This window comes from Ceratotherium simum, chromosome 3 (assembly GCF_057802395.1).
Source record: "Ceratotherium simum simum isolate JZ-2026a chromosome 3, ASM5780239v1, whole genome shotgun sequence".
Lineage (NCBI taxonomy): Eukaryota > Metazoa > Chordata > Mammalia > Perissodactyla > Rhinocerotidae > Ceratotherium > Ceratotherium simum.
Genome location: NC_141902.1, coordinates 14,637,967 through 14,664,880, shown reverse-complemented (window position 1 = coordinate 14,664,880; position 26,914 = coordinate 14,637,967). Strand labels below are relative to the sequence as shown.

General features: G+C 37.7%; 1 protein-coding gene across 2 annotated transcripts in view; it reads right to left on the bottom strand.

Moving 5' to 3' along the window:
- Positions 1-15,654: 15,654 nt before the first annotated feature.
- Positions 15,655-26,914, bottom strand: part of BAZ1A (bromodomain adjacent to zinc finger domain 1A) — an 85,077-nt gene continuing 73,817 nt past the window's right edge. For both annotated transcript variants that reach the window (XM_087422650.1, XM_087422654.1), the window contains 6 exons: positions 23,812-24,059; positions 23,493-23,719; positions 21,247-21,716; positions 18,817-18,959; positions 17,305-17,392; positions 15,655-16,648 (listed from right to left, as the gene is read on the bottom strand). In XM_087422650.1, coding sequence (XP_087278776.1) covers positions 16,452-16,648; positions 17,305-17,392; positions 18,817-18,959; positions 21,247-21,716; positions 23,493-23,719; positions 23,812-24,059 — 1,373 coding nt within the window. In that variant the 3' untranslated portion in view covers positions 15,655-16,451. The remainder of the gene's footprint in view (positions 16,649-17,304; positions 17,393-18,816; positions 18,960-21,246; positions 21,717-23,492; positions 23,720-23,811; positions 24,060-26,914) is intronic.

The following is a 26,914-nucleotide window of genomic DNA, read 5'->3' as shown; positions in this document are numbered from 1 at the left end:
ACTGTGGGTTCATTTTCCATAGGGCTTTATCTGTGGCAATATTCTGAAGCTTGGAGGGAGGCATAGTCCATCCAGAACAGTGTTGTTTCTGTTAGGCACTTCAGGTATGATTAGCCCTCAAGGGCTTCTTTTTCTAGGATCTTGAGGTGGAAACTTAGATTATTGGTTTGAGGGTTTTCCTCTTTTCTAATAGATGCATTTAATGCTATAAATTTCCCTCTCAGTTCTGCTTTAGCTGTGTCGCACAAATCTTAATATGTTGTTTTTTCATTTTCATTCTCTTCAATGTGTTTTTTTATTTCTCTTGATACTTCCTGTTTGACCCATGGATTATGTAGAAGTATATTATTTAGTTTCCAAGTGTTTGGAGATTTTCTTGTTATGTTTCCATTGTTGATTTCTAGTCTGATTCCGTTGTGATCAAAGAACACACTCTATGTGATTTTAATTCTTGTAAATTTGTTGAGGCTTGTTTTGTGGCCCAGGATATGGTCTATCTTGGTATATGTTCTGTGGGTATGTGAAAAGAATGTGTATTCTGCTGTTGTTGGGTGGACCCTTCTGTGAATGTTGATTAGATCCTGTTGGTTGATGGTGGTGTTTAGTTCTACATCTTAGCGGTTTTCTGCCTAGCTGTTCTATTAATTGTTGAGAGAGGGGTGTTGAAGTCTCCACCTATAACTGTGGATTTGTTATTTCTCTTTTCAGTTCTCTCAATTTTGTTCCACATGTTTTGCAGCCCTAAATGCACACATATTTTGAATTACCATTCTTGGTGGATTGATCCTTTTGTTATCATAAAATGTCTCTTTCTGTCTTTCATAATCTTCATTGCTCTCAGGACTATTTTATCTGATATTAATTATAATATTAATTAATTAAGCCACTCCTGCTTTTATCAATGCTTTAATGCTGTATATCTTTTTCTATCCTTTTACTTTCAAGCTACCTATATAGTTAAAGTTGAAGTGGATTTCTTATAGACAGCATATAGTTAGGTCATGTTTCTTAATCCATTTTGCCAATCTCTCTTTTTTTAGTTAATAGACTTTTTTTGAGCACTTTTAGGTTTACAGAAAAATAGAGCAGAAAGTACAGAGTTCTCATGTACCTTCTAACCCCCACCCCCAGTTTCCCCTATTAGTAACATCATCCATTAGTGTGGCACATGTGTTACAATTGATAAGCCAATATTGATACTTTATTATTAACTAAAGCTCATAGTTTACATTAGGATTCACTCTTTGTGTTGTACATTCTGTGTGTTTTAACAAATCTGTAATATGTAGCCACCATTACAGTATCATACAGAACAGTTTCACTGCCCTAAAAATCCCCTATGCTCCATTTATTCAGCACTCTCTCCCTCTCTTTGAGTCCCTGGCCAATTTCCATTTTTTAGTTGGTGTGTTTAGACCATTTACATTGCGTGTAATTATTGACATGTTAGGGCTTATGTCTACCTTTTTTTTTCCTGTTTGTTCAGTTTTTTTGTTTTTCTGTTTCTTTTTCCTGCCTTCCTGTGTGTTACTTAAACATTTTTTGGAATTCCATCTTGATGTATCTATAGTATTTTTGAGTGTGTCTCTTTTTTTAACAGACTTTATTTTTTAGGGCAGTTTTAGGTTCACAGCAAAATTGAGCAGAAGATACAGAGATTCCCCTACACTTCCTGCCCTCTCACATGCACAGCTTCTCAATTATCAACATCTCCCACCAGAGTGGTGCTTTTGTTACAGCTGATGAACCTGCATTGACATATTATCATCCAAAGTCCATAGTTTATATTACAGTTCACTCTTGGTGCTATAGATGCTATGGGTTTGGACAAATGTATAAGGACATATATCCATCGTTATAGTATCATAAAGTATAGTATCAACAGTTTCACTGCTCTAAAAGTCCCCTGTGCTCCACCTATTTATCCCTCTCTCCTCCCTAACCCCTGACAACCACTGACCTTTTTACTACCTCAACAGATTTGCCTTTCCCAGAATGTCATATAGTTGGAATCATACTGTACATAGCCTTTTCAGGTTGGCTTCTTTCGCGTAATAATATGCATTTAAGGTTCTTCCATGTCTTTTCATAGCTTGATAACTCATTTCTTTTTAGTGCTGAATAATATTCCATTTTCTGCATGTACCACAGTTCATTTATCCATTCACCTACTGAAGGACATCTTGGTTGCCTCCAGGTTTTGGCAATTATGCATAAAGCTGCTATAAACATCTGTGTGCAGGTTTTTGTGTGGACACAAGTTTTCATTTCCTTTGGGTAAATAACAAGGAGTGTAATTGTTGGATCATATGTTAAGTTTTGTAAGAAACTGCCAAACTGTCTTCCAAGGTACCATTTTGACACTCCTACTAGCAATGAAATAGAGTTCCTGTTGCTCCACATCCTCACCAGCATTTGGTGTTGTCAGTATTCTGGAATTTCGGCCCTTCTAAGAGGTCTGTAGTGGTGTCTCATTGTTGTTTAATTTGTGTTTCCCTGATGACATATGATGTGGAGCACCTTTTCATGTGCTTATGTGCAATCTATGTATCTTCTTTCGTGAGATATTTGTTAAGGTCTTTGGCCCATTTTTTGATTGGGTTGTTTGTTTTCTTATTATTGAGTTTTAAGAGTTCTTGTATATTTTGGATAATAGTCCTCCAAAGATGTCCATATTCTAATCCCTGGAATCCCTGTGAATATGTTACCTTACATGGAAAAAGAGACTTTTAAAATGTGATTAATGTAAGGACGTTGACTGGGGAGATTATCCTGAATTGTGGTGGAATCTAATCACATGGGTCCTTAAAATCAAGAGAACCTTTCCTGGCAGTGGTCAGAGGGAGATGTGACTATTGAAGAAAAGCACAGAGAAATGTAACATTGGTAGCTTTGAAGATGGAGAAGAGGGCCACAAGCCAAGGAATGTGGGTGACCTCTAGAAGCTAGAAAGAGCATGGAAAATGGATTCTTCCCTAGATTCTCCCGAAAGGAAAGCAGCCCAGTGATTCTCTTGTCACTCCTTGTCACTCTTCTTATCTAATAACAGAAACAGCTGTTATATACATGAAAACAATTACTACATGAGTTAATTGTAGTAGTTAGCCAAAATATCCCAAGGAAATTATAATTTTTTATAAGCCAATTGTCATTAGATAACCAGTTAAATAAATGCAGGACTGGGATATCTGAGAGAAGGGTTCCAAATGAGGTGAGTCCTGGAAACAGTGGAATACTGGGCAGCACACAGACGCATATTGGTATCCATGATGTATCGCACTAAGTGAAAAAAGCTGCTTAAATTATGATTTGTGTACCACGATCTCATGTTTTGCTGAAGAAGATAATCTGAAAAATTACAAACCAAATTTATTTCTATTTTATATATTTATTATTTTCTATTTTTTGGACAATGACCATTTATTAATTTTGTAACTGAAAAAGTAAATTTTTCATTTTACTGGGAAAAAGATAATGTACCTCTAATAATGACCAGATCAAAGGCTTAAATCAGGGGCCGGCCTTGTGGCTTAGCGCTTAAGTGCGCGTGCTCTGCTGCTGGCGGCCCGGGTTCGGATCCCGGGCGTGCACTGACGCACCGCTTCTCCGGCCATGCTGAGGCCCCGTCCCACATACAGCAACTAGAAGGATGTGCAGCTGTGACATACAACTATCTACTGGGGCTTTGGGGGAAAAAAAAAAGGAGGAGGATTGGCAATAGATGTTAGCTCAGAGCCTGTCTTCCTCAGCAAAAAGAGGAGGATTAGCATGGATGTTAGCTTAGGGGTCATCTTCCTCACAAAAAAAAAAAAAAAGGGAAATGGATCGGACCTTGAAAAAAAATCTGGCTTAGTTCCATGGTCTCAGGAACATAAAAACTTACAACTCCCACTCTAGAAAAGAGATGACTGAGGCAGAGAAGCTCACTCTCTTACCTAAGGTCACTCAGTCAATAAACAGTGGTGGTGGTGGGGTGCAGTTCTCCCGCCATCGGATATACCATGGTGTTGCTAGCTATAGACTTCGGATGGAGAAGAAGGTTTCAGGTTTCAGGTTAGGGGTCAACACTTAGAAACGATCTATCACTCTGAGTTATAAAGCTTAAACCTGATGCTGGTTGGTGGGAATACAAAGTTGTATAAAATAGCTATGGGCCTGAACAGTGCAGTCCTGGCAGGTACTTAAATCAGAGTTCCCAAACATTACACAGTGAGCTACTGATAGATCTGAGGTTCCATGTTAGTGCCACTACCTTCCCCCTAACTCTAAAGCTTGGCCCTTCTCTCAGAGGGGAGGGAAGGAAGCATTACGCCAGTGTCCTCTACCCGACTCGTGGAATTCACTGATAGCACTCCCTCGCTCCTCTCCCATCTGATGACCTCAAGGCTTCAGGGATATGAAAAACACTCCTTATTCACCAGAAAGATGGAGAACCAAAAGGTACGTTGTCCATCATAATCACCACTATCACAGCGATGTGTGGTAGCTTCTAGAGCAAGAACACAGACTAAAGTCACCAAACATTCCGCAAGTCTAAAAATACACTTCCAAACGTTCATTCTACATTTTTCTATGCCTACCACATGTCAGACGCTGTGCTGGACATGGAGAGTTCTAAAATGAAGAATGATCCCCGCTGCCAAGGAGCTTAGGTAATTGCAGTCGTGTGACCTGTGCTACAACAGAGATGAGAGTAGGCTGCTGGGAGAGCTCACAGAAGGGGCCAACTGCCCAGACAGAAGAAGACTGGGGGGTTGTGGCGGGCTGGGGAATGTGGGGCAGGAAGTTAGGGAAGAATTCCTGGAGAGGATTCCCAAGCTGAGCCCTGAAGGTCAAGAAAAAATTAGCCATACTAAAGAAGCTGCGTGTACAAAGGCACAAAACTATGGTGATAATACAAGCTTGAACTGTTTGGTAGACCGTGAGTGTTTTCTATATCAAGATCATGCCAATACCTAATTGTGACAAACACAAACACCTTTGATGGCTTTCCTTTCACTTCTGAAGCTGCTTTTCCCTGTTAATAAAGCAGATGTATGCAAGTTGGCAAAGTCCATAGAGAGAGAGAATATAATAAAGTATCATTAAGCTTAGCCTCTGGTGTCAGAGAGCCTCGGTTTGAATCTCAATTCTGATATTTACTTAAAAGCTGTAAATTTATCAGGGGCAAATTTTTTGACTTCTCTAATCCTCAGTTTCTGTATCTGTAAAATAAAAATAACACCTTATAAGACAGTTGTAAGGACAGGATAATGTAAATAAGGTTCTCAGGACAGTCCCTGGCACATGGGAAATTCTTAATAAATGTTAGCTAAAACTAAGAAAAACAAAAGATGCTGGGGCCACTATGAAGAAATTAACTGGAAACACCATAAACGTTTAATATTTCTGAGCAACTGGATAGAAAGACTAGTTTGAACTACAGGAAAATATAAGAAATCTAAGAAATGTTACTTGTAGTTCCTGTGCAGAGTTACTGGTACAATTAATATGTTGATCATATTCTGTGTTCTATTGTAGACAGTTATCTTTTTTTCTTATTTCTCCTAAGAGATGATAAAATCCTTGAGAGTAGAGACTATGCTCCTTTTGCCTTTGTACTTTTGATACACTCAGCAAAAGGCCCTCAGAAAATATCAGATGAATAAAATGATTAAAACATTCCAATCAATGTAGTTGGGGTCAGTGGAAAGAGACTAAATAAATTTGGTATCTTTGTACCATAGCAATATCTCTCAAAAATATACTAAAATCATAAAGTGATTAAAATGGGATTTATTAAAGAAATTGAACAGTATTCTTCTTAAGAGATAACTTTATGACTAGGTAGGCAGGAATCTTGACATACGCCTTCAATTTGAGCACACAAAATTAAATGTTAGGTCTTGTGGTCTCATTGACCCATTTCTTTTTCAGCAGAAAAAACTTTTTTCTCATTTCTCTCACAAATTTTCTCCCAACATTACTTTCCAGTAACATGACCACGTGACACAAGTATCACCTTCAACCAAGTCTTAAAGTGGAAGAAAAAAAATTAAAAAGGAGAAAGGTAAGTAAGCAGAATATTACCTAAAAATACAAGCTGTTGCTCTGCAGGAAGTTTTTTGTGGTTGCCAGATTAAAAGAGATAACAGATAGCATTTGTGAAATACAAAGCTCAAGACAACTACATAAGGTGTACATATTCAGTGGTTCAGAATTTAATGAACCAATTCAACAAAAAACCTTAGGATGTTCTTGCTTGATTTTCAAGGCAGATTTTTTTTTTTTTTTGCCTCAGCACAATAACAAAATGATCAATTTTATCAAAAGAACACCCTTATACTAAAGTCTGGGTGTTATTAGTGGCAAGATCAAGCATGAATAAGATTTAAATCTACATTAATATACAGTCATGTGCTGCATAATGGTGTTGCAGTCAACGATGGACCGCATATATGACAGTGGTCCCATAAGACTGGTACCATATAGCCTAGGTGTGTAATAGGCTATATATACCATCTAGGTTTGCGTAAGTACACTCTATGATGTTCGCACAACGACAAAATCTCCTAATGACACATTTCTCAGAATGTATCACATTGTTAAGCAACGCACGACTGTATAATTTCTAGCATGGATGTTAGCTCAGGGCTGATCTTCCTCACACACAAAAAAAGGCTTAAATCAGAACTTTAAATTTTACACAGAGATTTGTTCATCAATACTCTGAATATATTTTCTCAAATTTCTTTCATAGAAAGGGTTGTTGGCTCCCAAGACAAAACTTTTACCGAGAAAAAGAATGAATAGAAAGATTAAAGTGTTTCTCAGTCATTTGCTTACCATTAAATTACTTACACCCTGAGGTTCCTGAGCATTTTTTCTCATCTAGAGGTTTGCTTTCGTGCCTTTGCTTAACACTGCAAGCTCTCTTGAACAGTGAGCATAAATGCTGACGTGGAATATGAAGCTTATGCACCATCTTCCTCCTGTTGTTAGTGAAATTAACCTAAGCACTCTGCCCACTTTTTTTTGAAATCAAACAGTGTACCCACATGTGTGCAACTCACCATACCTCCTTTTCTCTCAAGAAAAAGCCTAAAAAATTCTAGTATTTTTAACACTGAAAAAAAAAATAGCAAATGATGAGAGCGTGAACTATATTGGAAGAACTGCTACCTTCAAAGCTTGGCATAGGTATTACATTTCTGCTTCTCACACGTTTCTGCATATGCTTAAATATTAATAAGGACCCTGTAGCCAATATTAATTGGACCTGTAGCCAAATATACATGGGAACTAAATTCAAAGTTTGGAAGACAGCAGCTTTTCCAGTACTCATGCCCACTTCAGTATATATTCTGAGCATGGGGCTAAAGAATATGAGGACAGAGAGCCTCAGAAACTACAGATACAAAAGGAAAAGAATCATGTGTTTACAATGAGTATCACTCCAAAAAAATGTGATGTAGACTATCATCTGACATGAATATACAAACGTATACATTCTCTATTTTCCCTTTTGCCCATCCTTTTATATTGTTCACAGAGATAAATCTGCGTATTTCTCATCTTCCTGGAGGTACCCTAGTGTAATGGAAACTTTCACAGCCTGGTGTCATTTACTCTGTGATCTTGGGCAAGTACTTAAAAAAAAAAATTCATTTGGGGCTGGCCCGGTGGCTTAGCGGTTAAGTGCGCGCGCTCTGCTACTGGTGGCCCAGGTTCGGATCCCGGGCGCGCACCGACACACCACTTCTCTGGCCATGCTGAGGCTGCATCCCACATACAGCCACTAGAAGGATGTGCAGCTATGACATACAACTACCTACTCGAGCTTTGGGGAAGAAAAAAAGGAGGAGGATTGGCAATAGATGTTAGCTCAGAGCTGGTCTTCCTCAACAAAAAGAGGAGGATTGGCATGGACGTCAGCTCAGAGCTGGTCTTCCTCAGCAAAAAGAGGAGGATTAGCACGGATGTTAGCTCAGGGCTGACATCCCTCACAAAAAAAAAAAAAAAAAAAATTCATCTGAGCCTAAACCTCATTTGAGAAATGGAGAGAATAACAACAACAACAAAAACCTTACAGAATTGCCTTATTTAACATAAAAATTTCCCATAGTTATTAGGTACAAAGGATATCAAATTTTATATTAATGGGCTTGGCATGTAACAGGATGTGTTCATTTCTTACCCTTCTGGCACTCTCTTGCAATTACAAATCAAGTGCTTTTAGAAATAGGATTTATCTGGGTTTGGAGATGAACTCAGTAAGAGGTACCTGGCTGACTGGAATGTCTCCTTCACTATCTTGGACTTTAGTTTTCTCAATTATGTTTTTTCATTGTTGGTTTTCTTTTTGGTGAGGAAGAGTAGCCATGAGCCAACATCTGTTGCCAATCACCTTGTTTTTTTCTTGAGGAAGATTAGCATCTGTGCCATCTACTTTATATATGGGTCGCTGCCACAGTGTGGCTGATGAGTGGTGTACGTCCGTGCCTGGGATCGAAACCCTTGAACCTGGACCACCAAAGTGGAATGCACTGAACTCAACCACTATGCCACGGGGTCAGCCCCTTCTCAATTACGTTTTTGTACCATCCTTTCCATTACGCGGTCCTTTCTCCTTCAAGAAAAACATAAAAGCAAAATAGATGCTGAATAATGCTGACTGCTTGCTTGGTCATGTCAACATTACATTCATAGCCACTATCATGTACCCTTGTGTGTTAACCTTGTTGTTGTATAAAATTTCAATTACTGCAGATACATGTGGGAATAAATGATGAATTTTGTATATAAGGCAATCTGGCTGGGCAGATTAAAAGGCAATTTTTTTTTATTGAGGTAACATTGGTTTATAACATTATATAAATTTCAGATGTATATTATTATATTTCGATTTCTGCATAGACTACATAATGTTCACCACCCAAAGACTAATTACCATCCGTCACCATACACATGTGTCCAGTCACCCCTTTTGCCCTCGTCCCCTCTGGTATCCACCAATCTAATCTCTGTCTCTATGGGTTTGTTTGTTGTTGTTTTTATCTTCTATTTGTGAGTGAGATAATATGGTATTTGACTTTCTCCATCTGACTTATTTCACTTAGCATAATACCCTCAAGTTCCATCCATGTTGTTGCAAATGGCAAGATTTCATCTTTTTTTATAGCTGATTTGTATTCCATTGTGTATATATACCACATCTTCTTTATCCATTCATCCCTTGATGGGCACTTAGGTTGTTTCCAAGTCTTGGCTATTGTGAATAATGTTGCAATGAACAGAGGGGTGCATATATCTTTAAGCATTGGTGTTTTCATGTTCTTTGGATAAATACCCAGCAATGGAATAGCTGGATCATACAGTAGTTCTATTCTTAATTTTTTGAGAAGTCTCCATACTGTTTTCCATAGTGGCTGCACCAGTTTGCATTCCCACCAACAGTGTGTGAGAGTTCCCTTTTCTCCACATCCTCTCCAACACTCACTATTTCCTGTCTTGTTCATTATAGCCATTTTGTCAGGTGTGAGGTGATATCTCATTGTAGTTTTGATTTGCATTTCCCTAATAATTAGTGATGTTGAACATCTTTTAATGTGCCTGCTGGCCATCTGTATATCTTCTTTGGAAAAATGTCTGTTCAGATCTTTTGCCCGTTTTCTAATTGGGTTATTTGTTTTTTGTTGTTGTTGAATTGTATGAGTTCTTTATATATTTTGGATATTAACCTCTTATCAGATATGTGGTTTGCAAATGTCTTCTCCAAATTGTTAGGTTGTCTTTTTGTTTTGTTGATGGTTTCCTTTGCTTTGCAGAAGGTTTTTAGTTTGATGTAGTCCCATTTGTTTATTTTTTCTCTTGTTTCCCTTGCCTGGTCAGGCATGGTATTTGAAAATATGCTGCTAAGACCGACGTTGAAGAGCATACTGCCTATGTTTTCTTCTAGAAGTTTTATGGTTTCAGGTCTTAAATTCAAGTCTCTAATCCATTTTGAGTTATTTTTTGTGCATGGTGTAAGAAAATAGTCTACTTTTATTCTTTTGCATGTGGCTGTCCAGTTTTCCCAGCACCATTTATTGAAGAGACTTTCCTTTCTCCAATGTATATTCTTGGCTCCCTTGTTGAAAATTAGCTGTCCATAGATGTGTGGGTTTATTTCTGGGCTCTTGATTCTGTTCCATTGATCTGTGTGTCTGTTTTTGTGCCAGTACCATGCTATATTTTGATTACTATAGCTTTGTAGTATGTTTTGAAATCAAGGAGTGTGATACCTCCAGCTTTGTTCTTTTTTCTCAGGATTCCTTTGGCTATTCGGGGTCTTTTGTTGTTCTATATAAATTTTAGGATTCTTTGTTCTATTTCTGTGAAAAATGTCATTGGGATAGGGATTGCATTGAATCTGTAGATTGCTTTAGGAAGTATGGACATTTTAACTATGTTAATTCTTCCAGTCCAAGAGCATGGAATATCTTTCCATTTCTTTGTGTCGTCTTCAATTTCTTTCAACAATGTTTTATAGTTTTTAGTGTATAGATCTTTCATCTCTTTGGTTAAATTTATTCCTAGGTATTCTTTCTGTTGCAAAAGTAAATGGGATTGTATTCCTAATTTCTCTTTCTGCTACTTTGTTGTTAGTGTATAGAAACACAACTGAGTTTTGTATGTTGATTTTGTATCCTGCACCTTTACCGTATTCATTTATTATTTATAAAAGTTTTTTGGTGGATTCTTTAGGGTTTTCTATATATAAAATCATGTCATCTGCAAATAGTGACAGTTTCAATTCTTCCTTTCCAATTTGGATCCCTTTTATTTCGTTTTCTTGCCTGATTGCTCTGGCTGGGACTTCCAATACTATGTTAAGTAAGAGTGGTGAAAGTTGGGCATCTTTGTCTGGTTCCTGTTCTTAAAGGGATAGCTTTCAGTTTTTCTCTGTTGAGTGTGATACTAGCTGTGGGTTTGTTATATATGGCCTTTATTATGTTGAGGTACTTTCCTTCTATACCTATTTTATTGAGAGTTTTTATCATAAATGGATGCTGTATCTTGTCAAATGCTTTCTCTGCATCTGAGACGATCATGTGATTTTTAGTCTTCATTTTGTTAATGTGATGTATCACATTGATTGATTTGTGGATGTTGAACCATCCCTGCATCCCTGAAATAAATCCCACTTGATCATGGTGTATGATCTTTTAAATGTATTCTTGTATTCAATTTGCTAGTATTTTGTTGAGGATTTTTGCATCGATGTTCATCAGTGATATTGGCCTGTAATTTTCTTTTTTTGTGTTGTCCTTGTCTGGTTTTGGTATCAGGGTAATGTTGGCCTTATAGAATGAGTTTAGAAGCTTCCTCTCCTCTTCAAGTTTTTGGAATAGTTTAAGAAGGATAGGTATTAAGTCATCTTTGAATGTTTGGTAGAATTCACCAGGGAAGCCATCTGGTCTTGCAGTTTTATTTTTTGGGAGGTTTTTGATTACTGTTTCGATCTTCTAACTGGTGATTGGTCTATTCAGATTCTCTATTTCTTCTTGATTCAGTTTTGGAAGGTTGCATGATTCTAAGAATTTATCCATTTCTTCTAGATTATCCAATTTATTGGCATATAGCTTCTCGCAGTATTCTCTTATAATCTTTTGTGTTTCTGAGGTGTCCATTGTAATTTCTCCTCTTTCGTTTCTGATTTTATTTATTTGAGCCCTCTCTTTCTCTTGGTGAGTCTACCTAAAGGTTTGTCAATTTTGTTTATCTTTTCAAATAACCAGCTCTTAGTTTCATTGATTTTTTTCTATTGTTTTTTAAGTCTCTTTCATTTATTTCTGCTGATTTTTATTAGTTCCTTCTTAGTGTTTATTATCTAGAAGAAAAGCAAATATAAAGTTACTTGTTATTAAGATTAAAACCATTAATCAAGAATATTAAGTAATCAAGAGACTGCTGGGAAGATGGCGGCGTAAAAGGACTCTGAACTCACCTTCTCCCATGGACACAACAAATTTACAACTACCTTGGAAAAATTTCCTGAGAGAGAACTGGAAACTAGATAAAAAGAACCCCCACAACAAGGGACAGTGCTAACCGAGGTGGAAGAGGCAGAAATTCCTTTCTGGAGAGGAAAAAGCCACATTCTATCTACAGTGCTTCATGACTGGGAGCAATCTTAAGTTCCGATGCTTTCCCTGAAGGAGTGGGGGATCTGAGTGTGAGAGCTTTGCCATAATAAGTAGCTTTTGAATTCAGCACAACTGAGGTGATATCTGGCTTTGCTGGCTCTTAAATACAACAAGGGCTACCCCTAGAAATGCTATCAAACATAAGAGAAAGAAAAGCCTGCTCTTAAAGGGCTCCCACACAAATTCACCTGCTTTGGAAAGCAACCCAAAATCACCAGAAAGAAAGGTACACAGTTCTTCGGTGAAAAGAGACTCACTTGATAGGCTCTGGGTGCAGCTTGGTGAGGCAGGAGGCGGCTGGGACCTCCTCTCCAGAGACTGAGACATTGGCAGCAGCCATTATTGTGACCTAGTACAGGCGTGCTTTCACAGATGCTGGCAGATGCCACGGGTGTTCTTCTCCTGGCCTGTTAGTGCAGGGGTCTGCCCCACCCACTAGACCAACAATTTAATCCAGCTCAGCCAGGGCAGGCAGCCCACCCTAGAGACTGTCCTGACCCAACAGTAACTTGTGGGCCGGATCCCTCAGGCAACTTGTGGGCCTGCATAGGCAGGGTGCATGGGACCTCTGCAGTGGGGCGAGTGGGTCCATCTCTGTGGGGCAGGGTGTGTACGAGGGGTGAGCTTGTATTGGTGGAGTGTCTGAGGCCTCTGCAGCAGGGCAAGTGGGTCTGCTTCAGTGGGTTGGGGCGTGTGCCCTGGGCAGGACTGTGTTGACGGGGTGTGTGAGCCTGTGGGCAGTGGGACTTGTCAGCTGCAGCAAACTTGTGCTTCTCAAATAGCTACATAGGGGATCGGCCCCACTTTCCAATGCCTGAAACAATTGTATGCTGCCATGCCTGGGGCCAACCCCACCCAACTGCACTACTGAAAGAGCTGACAACAGCCTTGCAGGCTGAGGCCTACAGCAATTTTAAGCCCATGAGCCTAGCAACCAGCCATGCTGGGGGCCTACACACTCAACAGAAAAAAGTAGGAATGTGCTATTAGACCTTGCAGCCAACTGTGCTGGGGCTCCCCCCATGGGATAAAGTAACTGAATGGACTGTAGCAGCTGCAGGCAGCTGAGCATTACAACCGGCTGGCCAGGGGACAGCCTACCCTCCCCATGCACCTGTAGCAAAAGCAACCCTGCCACAACAGAAGGACACCTGTAGCCCACACAGGGGTCACTCCTGGAACATTGGGAACTGGTGATAAGAGGGAAGCAAACTGCTAGGCCTCATAAGGCTTCTCTTACATAAGGCCACCTCTCCAAGATTGGGAGATGTAGCTCGTCAATCTAATACATAGATAAAAGCACACAGAAAGAGGCAAAATGAGGAGACAAAGAAATATGTTCCAAATAAGGGAACAGGTCATATCCTCAGAAAAAGAACAAAACGAAGCAGAGATAATCTACCAGATAAAGAGTACAAACTAATAGTCATAAGGATGCTCACTGATCTTGGGAGAAGATGGATGAATACAGTGAGAACTTCAACAAAGAATTGGAAAATATAAAAAAGACGCAATCAGAGATGAAGAATACAATAATGGAAATGAAAAATTCACTAGAGGGAATCAATAGCAGGGTAAATGATATACAAGAACCATCAGCAAGCTGGATGAAAGACTAGAGGAAATCACCCAAGCTGAACAAAAAAAAAGAAAAAAGAATTTAAAACAATGAGGACAGTCTAAGGGACCTCTGGGACAACATCAAGCACATTAACATCCATGTTATGGGTGTCCCAGAAGGAGAAGAGAGAGACCAAGAGCCAGAGAATCTGTTCAAAGAAATAATAGCTGAAAACTTTCCTAACCTAAGGAAGGAAACAGACTTGCAGGTACAGGAAGCACAGAGAGCACCAAGCAAGATGAACCCAAAGAGGCCCACACCAAGACACATTATAATTAAGATGTCAAAAATTAAAGATAAAGAGAGAATTCTAAAAGCTGCAAGAAGAGAAAGGCAGTGAGTTACATACAAAGTTACATACAAAGGAAACCTCATAAGGCTATCAGCTCCTTCTCAGCAGAAACCTTACAGGCTAGAAGAGTGGCACGATATATTTAAAGTGTTGAAAGGAAAAAACCTACAGCCAAGAATACTCTACCCGGCAAGGTTATCATTCAGAATGGAAGGAGAGAGAAAGAGTTTCCTAGACAAGCAAAAACTAAAGGAGTTTATCACCAATAAACCAGCCTTACAAAAATGCTAAAGGGACTTAAATGGAAAAGAAAAGACCACAAAGGGGAATATGAACATTATCAAAACAATAAAATCACTGGTAAAGGCAAATATACAGTAAAGGTAGATCAACCACCTATGAAGCTAATATGACGGTCAAAAGAAAAAAGTACTAAAATTATCTATTTCCATGAGGGTAACAGATACGCAGAAAAAAGAGGTTAAATATGATATCAAAAACATAAAATTTGGGAGGAGGGGAGTAAAAGAGTAGAGGTTTTAGCAAGAGGTCAAACTTAAGAGACCATCAACTTAATATAGATTGCTATATATGTAGGTTATATATATGAACCTCATGGTAATCACAAACCAGAAACCTATAATACATACACAAAAAATTAAGAGAAAGGAACCCAAACATAATACTAAAGAAAGCCATCAAACCACAAGGGAAGAGAGCAAGAGAAGAAGAAAGGAACAGAGAACTACTAAGATACCCAGAAAAAAAGTAACAAAATGGCACTAAGTACATACTTATCAATAGGTCTACACAGAAATCAAAATATGATGTATACCTGAAATTTGTTATAAACCAATGTTATCTCAATTAAAAAAAGAATATTAAATAATCAGATAGTTTACTATTAAAATATATTTTAGAATTCTCCTGAATATTTAAATGCTATTAAGTAAAGTTTTCTAAGAAATTTGGTTGTTGGCATATGAAATGATTAGAAATTTACCAAAAGTGACAGATATAAACATATTTATGCAAAGAATCCAGAGAACTGATAATCTCAAAGCATATGAGAAAGAAATGAAAGTAAAGAGGGGTAACTTCTCAGATAGATGAACCTAGTTAAATGAGAACACAGTATCCTCAAGATTTCAGATGAGAAAATACAGATGAGAAAATAGAGGAACAGTTCTCTCTCCTGCCTCCCAAAAAAGCCCTGGAGAAGAGACCTGCCTTTTGTGTCCTAAAAAGGAACAGCTACTCCTACAAAACTTCAACCCCTGTATGTCTTCCACACCTAAGAAATAGTACTTCCGATTTTACTTTTAAAAAATTTTCAGAGTGGTGTTTCTTAATTAGGTGGGCGTATTCCCAACTTTCCTCCTTTTAATGAGAATCCCTGCCATAGAACGTTACCGTTACTGATGGGAGATATCCTATTCCTCCAGGGTTTGGGCAGAAAAAGATGTACATCACTGCCATAGAGACTCGGGTACAATACAACATTGGCTCCTGTGGTCTGTATGTATCACATTAGAAGTCCAATTCTGATTTGTAAAAATTCCAGAAATTCAGAATACTTGAAAAAAATGTATCCTTTTATTTGTACACTTAAAAAGTTGTACATAGAAACTTATGATACAGTTCTGTAAAACTGAAAGAACTGTCAGGGAAAAGGGAGGGTGTTACCTTTTATTAACTGATCATTAAGGAAGTTAGAGAAATGAAACAAAAACACAGTAAAATGTTTAAAAAATTAAAGAACATTTTCCAGGTACAAATTTTATAAATACAAAACAAATTCACAAATTACTTTGAATGCTAAATAAATATCTAGTTAATAAACTCAGACTTAATACCTCCAGCCAGCACTGGTACAGCACTTCAAGGATATAAAATTGGATTCATTCATGTATAGTGTTGAAAGAATGTGTTCATTAAACAATTCTTAGCCATAAACACTTTTTTCTAAACTGTGCTATAACAGATTTATCTGTGTAGATAAATCTCCCTTAATACCACACTTCTAAAAAATTATCAATGACAAAATAAATCATAGGTGAAAAAATATTTTCCAAGATATTGGGACACATGAATGATCTCAAAATGTACAAAAACCTCTGTAAACCAGTACTGTATCCAATACATCTATCAAACTTATTAGATACTGAACAAAACTGTAGCAAAGGAAATCTTTCCTACATTCTCCTGAGTGCTTAATATTAAAAATTAAGAATATAGTGCAGGCCACACTTCAATGTGGTCAATCAGCTGTTATTGCTTTATACATGTATGTCTGCTTTAAAGCATGATTTAATGTTCCATTTTTATGAACAATTTGTTTTCCTCAAATACATCCTTTAGAAGGACAAAATTAGATTCGTGACTTTTTGGCAGCCGGTGGTGTGCTAACTTGATCCACATTTCCAGGTGTGACGTGGAGTCCAAGTTTTTGAGCCTGAATATGAAAAAATGCCTGAAGCCTAGTTCCAGCTTTTGCTTCACTTGTGTTACGAGGGTTGTACTCAAAGCAGTTCGAAAACATTAACTCAATATCATCGATAAACTCAGCTGGAAAGAAAAAAACAAATGAGAATAGGGTGAATGTACATAAATTATAAATATCATTTTTGTTTGTATCATATCTGGAAACATTAACAAAACAGAAGCCCACTTTTATCTTTGGAAACTGAAGACTCTGAAACAAGATAACAGAACTGAAGCTTAAAGTTGTTTAACTATAAATACTTTAAAACTGTTTTATTGAAACTATGCAATTATGTAATTAGATACGTGATATAAAGAACTTCTATTAAGATCAGATTCTATAAAATATCTTTAACTCATTCAATCCCCACCCATCTTTCATCTCCATAGACATAAGCATTTTAGGGACCTCTTGGGATGCCATCTACACAATTACATTAGTATACATCATTTAAATCAAAAGAAAAACAGGGGCGGCCCAGTGGCTTAGTGGTTAAGTGCGCACGCTCCGCTGCTGGCGGCCCGGGTTCGGATCCCGGGTCTGCACCGACGCACCGCTTCTCCAGCCATGCTGAGGCCGCGTCCCACATACAGCAACTAGAAGGCTGTGCAACTATGACATACAACTATCTACTGGGGCTTTGGCGGGGAAAAAAAATCATCAAAAAAAAAAAAAGAGAAGAAAAACAGCCTGTACCTCTTTAAACAAAAATAATTAGAGAAAAACATAAATTACTTACATGCTAATTTATATTCACATTTGTTCACTTTTTCGCGAATTATATTTAAGGCAATGGGCTTTTTGATGATGTCATAATAGTCTGGGACCTGTAAAATAATTCAAATATATCTCTCCTATAGAAAATCTATCAGAGATAAGTGGTCAAATACCTGAAGGTTTTGCACTTAAAAGCAACTGAATATTAACCTCTGAATATATTATTTCATTAAAACCACATAATACATTTCAGTCACTATAATGTTGCAGAAGCTCATTTGATACTATAAAAAATGTTAATTTATTGTGAAAAGAAAAAGATTATGGTTGTATGCTCTCCTCCTCACTCTTTTTCTTTCTATAGATACATATATGTGTCTATAAAAATTCCCTTAATGAGCATTATTGCATTTGTAACAAATAGTTAAAATGTATGTAACAAAACTTAATTCAGCACAAAAACTACTTAGGAAAAATGAGCTAGAGTCAAACTGAGATTTAATTTTTATAAGATGCAATTCAATATTAATTAATCTTTCACATTCTTGCTCTAGAAATCTCAAAGTAGAATTCTGATGATGTCACTTTTTCACTCAGAAACCGTCACCTAACCCTGACAAGTGAGACCCTTTATAATCTAGTTGTGTCTGAGCCTCTCTCACACACCCTCTGTTCCATTCAAACTACCCATCAGTCCCCATATTCTCATTTCTGGGTCTGAGTCTTATCGTTCCCTCTTCCTGAAATGTCCTTATTCCCTTTTTCACTGTTGAAATTCCATCTTTCTGCATGACCAGAACAAATAGTTCTTCCATTAAAAACTTTCTAATTCCTACTATTCCCTCCCTCTGAAATGCTTTCATCAACCTCCTTTTCTCCTCTACTTCTGAAAGACCACTGTAACTTCTCTTGTAGCACTGTAACTGTGTGTAGCACATCACCTTCTGCCATACATACATAAGTAACTACAGCGCCATCTCACATCCCTTAGTTAGATTAGGCCATCTCTGTTTTTTAAGAGTACCTATCTTTTACATCAACGTTTCTCAAACTGTGGTCTCTGGACCAGCGCCATCAGCATCATCTGGGGACTTCTCAGTAATGCACATGGTTGGGTATCATCCCAGACCTAGTGAATCAGGAACTCTGGGGTGGGGCCCAGTAATCTGTGTTTTAACAAGACCTCCAGGTGATTATTGTATGCTGAAATTTGAGAACCACTGTTTTACATAATAGAAATATCAATAACGGTACTCAGTTGAATTAACTCTATTCATATTCATTACATAGAATAAAAATATTGAGGTTATTTCAACACACTGTCATCATTTACAAGAATCAGTCACAGGATTAGAAGGGACTGAGGAGACTATACTAACTTCATTTTTTCAATACAGGAACCAACCTTCCAAGTGTTTTTTTTCCTCCAAAAAAAAGTAGACAGCGACTAACAGGTGTTTTGACTACCTCGAAGTTGCCATACAGACTAAATCAGATAATATACATTAATACATTTTATAAAGTCTAATATTACCTGGATTTTAGAAACGAGTTTCAAAAAAGGCCAGCTGTCATCATGCCGTACCAATTCCACAACAAGTTGTTCAAAAGCAGACAATTCATGAACTCCTCCCTGTCGGCCTGAACTCCTTCGATTCACTGTTCCAGGAGAGGATTCTGAATAAACAATTAAATTAATTTTAGGTGATGGCAAGGCAAAATATTTAATCATCATAAGCTAAACAGGTCATATAAATACAAACTAAATTCAAACAGAAAATCGACACTCTATCCATTGAGATGTCAAACTGACATGCTGAGAAATATGAAAATCTGGACCAAATATTCACTATGTCCCTTTCGATCTTAAAAATTTCCAATTGAATTAAACATTCATTAGGGCCGGCCCCGTGGCTTAGTGGTTAAGTGTGCGCGCTCCGCTGCTGGCGGCCCGGGTTCGGATCCTGGGCGCGCACCGACGCACCGCTTCTCCAGCCATGCTGAGGCCGCGTCCCACGTACAGCAACTAGAAGGATGTGCATCTGTGACATACAACTATCTACTGGGGCTTTGGGGGAAATAAATAAATAAATGAAAAAATTTAAAAAAAAATTTAAACTTTCATTGGTAACAGATTGTAAAGAGTGTAATACAAAAGAAAATTCTAGAACACCAAGTTTGTAGATTGCTTTTTACCCCAGTGTACTATTATTATTTTTTTTAATTTTTATTTATTTATTTTTTTTCCCCAAAGCCCTAGTAGATAGTTGTATGTCATAGTTGCACAGCCTTCTAGTTGCTGTATGTGGGACGCGGCCTCAGCATGGCTGGAGAAGCGGTGCGTCGGTGCACGCCTGGGATCCGAACCTGGGCCGCCAGCAGTGGAGCGCACGCACTCAACTGCTAAGCCACGGCGCCGGCCCACCCCAGTGTATTAAAAGTATGTTTTCAACTACAGTAAAATGAAAATAAACAATTCTCCAGTATTTCCTGAAACACATTCTTAGGAAAGTAACCTCTTCAGATCTATATTAGGCCGCTTTATAAATTACCTTGCATAATAGAAAAGTAATTCTCAATGATGAAGTAAAAGATTATTCACATAAATCTTAATTTTATATGAAGAATTTTCTTAAAGCAAAATGCTTTCTCATAAAATCTAAGGTGTATATAATGAAACCTAAGGTATATGAATTAGTAGAAAAGGGTAGTATAGTCCATAGATGAATTCAAGTGTTTAAATTCTCTACTTAAATGTAAATCTACACATTTCCTTCTTTATTTGTCCTTAGAAGCAGGTTAGTAATTTCACAAATCAATTAACAACAACAAAAATTTTTTCTCAGTAGAGTTTTTTTGAATGAAAATGTTTCAGATGTATTATTTTTCCAAATAGCTTGGAGCTCAGAATCGTACAAGAGCAAAATAGATAAGGGGATGAATTAGATCTTGGTGCAAAGTTACCTGATACTCCCCCCAAACCTGACAACCGGGGGGGGCGGCATAAACAGACAAATTATGTTTTATTCTTTCACCAATGAATTCCTTAATCCTGCCATGTGTTTGATGGCAGTACAACCCATCTACAGTTCAATTTTTTATGCTTAACTTCATTTTTTGGAAATGTTAAAGTTTTATTACTACTGACATTGAAAAAAAAGATAGGATTGAAGAGATAAATGGATAAAGAGATTATTATATGGATAAAGATGACTATAAACAATTATCAGAATTAAAAAGATAGCTGGTGATCAATGCTAACAATATTACTGCCCCCAACTCTCTCCTGCCCACAAATTCTGTATGTCAGATGGGAACCTTACCAAATAACCTAACGTAGCTTGTCTAGGTGATGATGGGTAGTATGTGTGTTTTGAAGGAGGAAAAGGTAGAAGAGAATGAAATGTGTTATAATGTGTTATACTGAGACTGTTCAAATATTGGCCAAATTTCTCCATTAAAAACAGAACACTGGGGCTGGCTCCGTGGCATAGCGGTTAAGTGCGTGCGCTCCGCTGCTGGCGGCCCAGGTTTGGATCCCGGGAGCGCACCGAGGCACCACTTGTCAAGCCATGCTGTGGGGTGTCCCATATAAAGTGGAGGAAGATGGGCACAGATGTTAGCCCAGGGCCAGTCTTCCTCAGCAAAAAGAGCAGGATTAGCAGATGTTAGCTCAGGGCTGATCTTCCTCACAAAAAAAAACCCCCCCAAAAAAACAGAACATGTCTGCAAGTTTCTTACAACCACCAGGCTACACTAGTAGAAATACTAGTAATATAGTTTACCTTTATTCCCCAAATAGCTGCCCCTTCAATGAATATTATGTTTCAGGTCAGGTTGCTCCCTAACAACTTTGTATATCTTAGAGACGGCCTTTAAAAAATAATTCAAAGGATCTCAACCTTCAATCTTTCCAAATTATTCAATTTTCTTAGGTAAGGACAGTTTCAATTAGACTTCATACCTGTAGATTGTCTTTTCCTGCCTCTTCTCCTGGATTCACTATCTTGGAAAGAAAGTTTTGAAGCTACATTTAGAGATCTTGACTGGTCGCTTGACTTTGTGGCAATGACTCTGAAGTTAGGGAAGCTGGGACTATTTTCTGGTGTATTATTAGCACTTTTCCTGCCTCTGCGTTTTCTACGAGGACTAAGCAGTTCCACAAATACATCTGCTTGCAGTGGGCCATGACTCTGGCGAGTCGAACGACTGGCAATTCTTAAAGATTTAGTTTCTGTAGCAGGAGCAGATTTTATCTTTCTTAGGCTTCTACCAGTAGTTTTAGAAGAAACAGTTGTTTTGGGTGTACTCTGCTGACTCCTTGAAGAATATCTTCCAGGATCTTGTCGTTGGCCACGACTTGAGAAAGAAGAGCTAAGTCTCCCTCTTGTTTTAATCGGCAATCTAACTTGCGGTCTTCCTCGTTTTGGTGGGCTACAAATATTGTTAGACAACACAATTACTGTACAGAGCAATGATGAACATATGATTACCTCTATTCCCCTTGTTCTACTATTCAGCCAACGAGTTCTACATACATTACTTTTCTGTATTACTGAGACTTATCCTATACTAAATCCTGTAAACTTAGAGCCAACAAATTTTTCATAGAAATCTAAAATGTGCTTTCATGTATTTCTTTGTAATGCAAAGAGAGTATTTAATATTTTCTTGGTAACTCCAGGACATCATCATGAAAATGAAATCCTAAATTATGATACACTATAATAAAATCCTCAAGAGAACTAACACGTGGACTTAACCACGTTGAAAACCTTAAAAGAGTGATGAACTAATCTTAAAATGCAAATCTTTTGTCTCCTTATGCTACAGAAAACTGTCAGTTTTCATTACCATTGATACTGAGGTAACCTACGGTCTTGGCCAATGGCTGCCACTAAAGTTAGCCTTAAACCTGTGGTTCCTGAATACCAAGCCAAGAAGCTCTTTGCCATCTTCTGATTCTAACTGTAAAATACAAAATTAGATTCAATCTTTTAATTGCCTTTAAGTTGTAGACAAGTATGAAACAATCCCATCTTCCCACATACCTGGACTGCAGTTTACCTAAAACATTTCCAAGAATTTTCCAAATTCTTTACCATCTTTATGCTTAACACAATACTGCCCTTATAAGCGATAGGGAAGATGGCTCCTGCTAGTTGCAGCTATTAAAAAACAACGATTTGGTGGCCCGCCTGGTGGCACAGCAGTTAAGTGCATGTGCTCTGCTTCGGCGGCCTGGGGTTCGCAAGTTCAGATCGTGGGCGCACACCGACGCACCACGTGTCAAGCCATGCTGTGGTGGCGTCCCACATAAAGTAGAGGAAGATGGGCATGGATGTTAGCCCAGGGCCAGTCTTCCTCAGCAAAAAGAGGAGGATTGGCAACGGATGTTAGCTCAGGGCTGATCTTCCTCTCACACACACACACACACACACACACACAAAAACCCGACTTGTTGGGATGGCTCTCTCTACGTATCCTCCTCAGACTGTGGCCTTTTGTGCTCCGTCAGTTCTAAGTTGCCCTTGCTTCACATTCACTTTCCTGATTCCACATGAATGGGAATGTTCAAATGTTAAAAAGTGGGGGAGGTCTTAGTGACAAATAAGGGGAGATTGCCCCAGTGTGCCACAGAAGGAACAACCAGGCCCCAAACCCATTCATTAGGCCTGGGTGACACAGCTCGCTAAGTTGCAGAACACTTGGTTATATGGTAGTATAGAAGTTGTTTCCGGGTGCTGATGTGGTAGAAGTATAAAAATACAAGGTGCTTCCTGGCATCTCGCTCTCTGTAGACTGCCAAGATCACCAATATTTGGGTATAACTCCTTGAGAAAGGAAGAGAGGCATTGGGAAGCTGCATTCATCTTTATCTCATGAATAGCCTCTGGACTGTTTATTTGCTGCTTTAGGCATAAAATTAAGTAAAATCAACCTTGATATGGGTCTGAATTGGCATTCCTGTCCAAACTTGAACTCATACTTGATTTTATGATCTAGCTAAACTTACATAGGTACTATACTCCCTTGAGAATAATTTCAAATGTTTACAATCCATAAAGCAAGGTAACTTCAGACCACTATATTACACACTAATTTTAAAAAAATTATGGACCCCAACCATTCCACTTGACTATTTGAATAGTCAAGAGATTATCTAGATAAGACTCACAAATTCTTGTTTTATTGCATGTTAGGACTTACCTGATTTCTTCCTCTTCTTGAGAGTCATCTTCATCTTGTTCTACCTCATATTCTTCCTCTTCACTTTGACCTTCTTCATCATCATCATCAACTTCAACATCCTCACCTTCCATACTCTCTTCCATCTCTTCATCACTTTCCAAAGATGGTCTCTGTCTAGAGGAGAGTCTTCTTGAACGTTGCTTTGGCCGACACTCTGGACAAAACCAATCTCCTTCAGGCACAGTCTGAAAAATCACATAAATGATTATTAATCATCTGTCACTCAAAATCTCAATGTCTTAATTCTAATTGGAGAAGTAGAAGAAGAAAAAAATACCTTGAGCTTTGGTCGAACACAGTAGGTATGATGACCCCGATCACAGCCATCACAAAGCACCATGTTTTCAGCATCGCCCTTCTTTCGGCATATCTTGCAGCGAGCATTCAGTATAGATTTAGACCATATCACACTACGATCCAAGGTGGAAAGATGAAGAAAGACTTGGGATAGACTAGCAGAAGAAAGGAGAGACTCTCTCCAACGGTCCAGGACTGTTTTATAAGAACGTCCACTGTCACTGGCATCTTAAATGAAAGGGGAAAGTGATTAAAGTTTCTAGACAAACTCTAGACATCTCCTAGAATTATTTTCTTGGTAGTTTATACAGGTTAGATTTTACCATTCTTCTCTTCTAATACTTAACAAAAAGATCATGTTGATATTAAAAACAAACACTTTACATTAAAGAAAAGATTTGCTGAGCCACACCTTGTTTATGACATAAAGAATTACTTAAATATGTAAATCAAATGCTTGGGGATTTCAATAGCTAAAAGATAAAAATAACTTAGGCAATGTGTTCCTAATCTAGTCTTTGTATCAAATCTTGATCTAATTAGTAAACTGGCTAAATATGATTGAGTCAGCTACTATCCATTTGAATCAAGAATGTCACTTCCTCATTTTCAGATAAAAGATGGACTGCTCTCTAAGTTAAATATCAGTCATATATGAGGTTTCTTTTGGGACTGATGAAAATGTTCTGAAATTAGATAGTTGTAGATGGCTGTACACTGTGAATATACTAAAATCCACTGACTTGTACACTTTAAAAGGGTGAATTTTATTTTTGTGAATTATATCTCAATAAAGCTGTTATTAAAAATATCAATTATGTATAAATGCCAACTATACTGTCTCCTATCTCTAAGAAAATATTATTTTTAAAATGACATAAATTAAAAAATGTTAATACCCTCTAAAGAGAACTTTCAGCACCAATATTCATATTGAAACATCTGAAACTTTCTGTCATTAATAACATCATTCCTTTGTCTTCTGGGCAAAAAATTTACTAAGAGTCATTTGACTAAATGCCATTAATCTGGCCACCCTATCCTTTTACACTGGCACGTGATGTCCACCTTCAATTAATCTTCAATACTGCTAATACCTTAGTTTTCCTAAGATGTTATACTTAATTATGAAGGGCCTACTGCATCAAAATTCTGCAAGGTATAGAAAACTCCATACATAGTTTGGTCCTATCATGCCCATATAACCTCAAATAAAACCTCTTGGGCAGTAGCAGAATGGTTAAGAGAACGTGGGCTCTGGAGTCAGTCTGCCTTGAGGTGAGTCCTAGCTCCCCTATGTGAGCTTGGGCATTACTCAATGCCTTTGTGCGTCAGGTTCCTCCACACTAATATGTGGATAGTATCTACTTCTGAGGGCTGTTGGAAGATTGAACAAGATAATATACTTAAGACATGTAAACTGCCTGCATAGAGTAAACGCTATTATTGTTATCATTATTCCTGCATTATATTGTTCCTCCTATGTGTAGCACTTTAGAAGATATGAAACAAATCTATTCTATGGTCCCTACCCTTAAGAAATTTTTAATAGAGCTGGGAAGGTGAAGATATACACAATGAGTTGAAGTCATAAAGCAACACACCTGCCAAACACTAGTGGCTCTTGAGCTCCTGTATGACTGTTGGGTAAGTTGAGAGAGACAGGACAGGATATCTAAGGCCCACCCAACGTTGCTGAGTGCTCACCTAAAATCTAGGACCCAAAGAGGCTACACTTTCAAGCGTCAGGGTGGAAAAGGGTACCATGAAGAAAGAAAGAGCTAGCAAGGAAATCTGCTCATCTAGACCTTGGTGTTGGGTGGAAAGGGGAAATAAATCTACCCTAAGAATATGTAACTACTAGCAAAGCCTTTAACAGGTTTAAAATCTGAAAAAACAGAGGCTGAGATTTTAAAGTGGTCCACTGTTGGTAGTGACTTCAGGTGAACGGTAGAAACAAATACAAATCTTTGCAAATTCTCTCTGAAGAAATTTCCATAGATCAAAGTCTGAGGAACGAGTTAATAGTCAAAACCCACAAGGTACATGTGGAAACAAAACACTATAAGCATGAGCAAGCAGAATCTGACCCGTAAAGACTTAAGACATTAGAATTAGACACAGAATATAAACTATGTTGAATATGTTTTAAGGAATACACGTTTGAAAATATGAGTAAATAACCAACCAGTATGAAAAAGCCTCAGAACTTCTAAAAATAATTGAGATTAATAACTGAATGGGAGAGGGAAAAGATGGGTCAAATGGCTCTTTGGACAAAACTAAAGAGAAATGTTAGTGAAGTGGGAAATAAATGCAATAATACAGTCCATTTGATGTATTTCCACCCTCTCATTTTGTGCTTTCTATTTATCTGGTTTTTTGATATAAGGCTTCAGGAAAAGTTCTGGCCTCAGTGAGACCTCCAAGGAAGGAGGCAACAAGAATTGCCACTTAAAGATCTTGAAGAAATCTTTCTGGATAAATCAGGGGGCATTCTTATTGCTAATGGCAAGAAATAAGGTTGCAGAGGCCAATGCGGAAGAAAAGAACAAATTATGAAGAACCTTTGGATCCTTAAAAGTCAGTTTGAACGGTTTGTAACTCAAAGGTTGGTGAAACACTATGGGTTTTGATCAAAGAGGTGCTTTAAGAAAATTAAACCAGTGGTAGGCTCAAAGTCCAATTTTTATCCCACCTACTCCTACCCACTTTTAAACATTCTAAATATAAAATATAAATATATAAATATAAATGGATGTCCATATTTTTCTATTTTCATATAGTACTTAAACAATGATAAACAGTATATACAATTGATTCCATCTTTCTGTTAATTGTTTTCTTATTTTAAACCTTGCTTCTTCTCCAGATTATACAACTCTCAAGGGCAGAAATGTCATTTCTCTTTTATTTTCCATTATGTTAGCACAGATAAAGCAAATCCAAGGCTTTCCTTCAAAAGCTAAATATGCAAACCAGTATTCAGCAATATAGAAAGTAAAATCATAATTTTTTAAAAAGACAAAGTTCTTTAAAAAGTTAAAAATTTACCATCTCTCACACTAGATTGATCTTCCTCT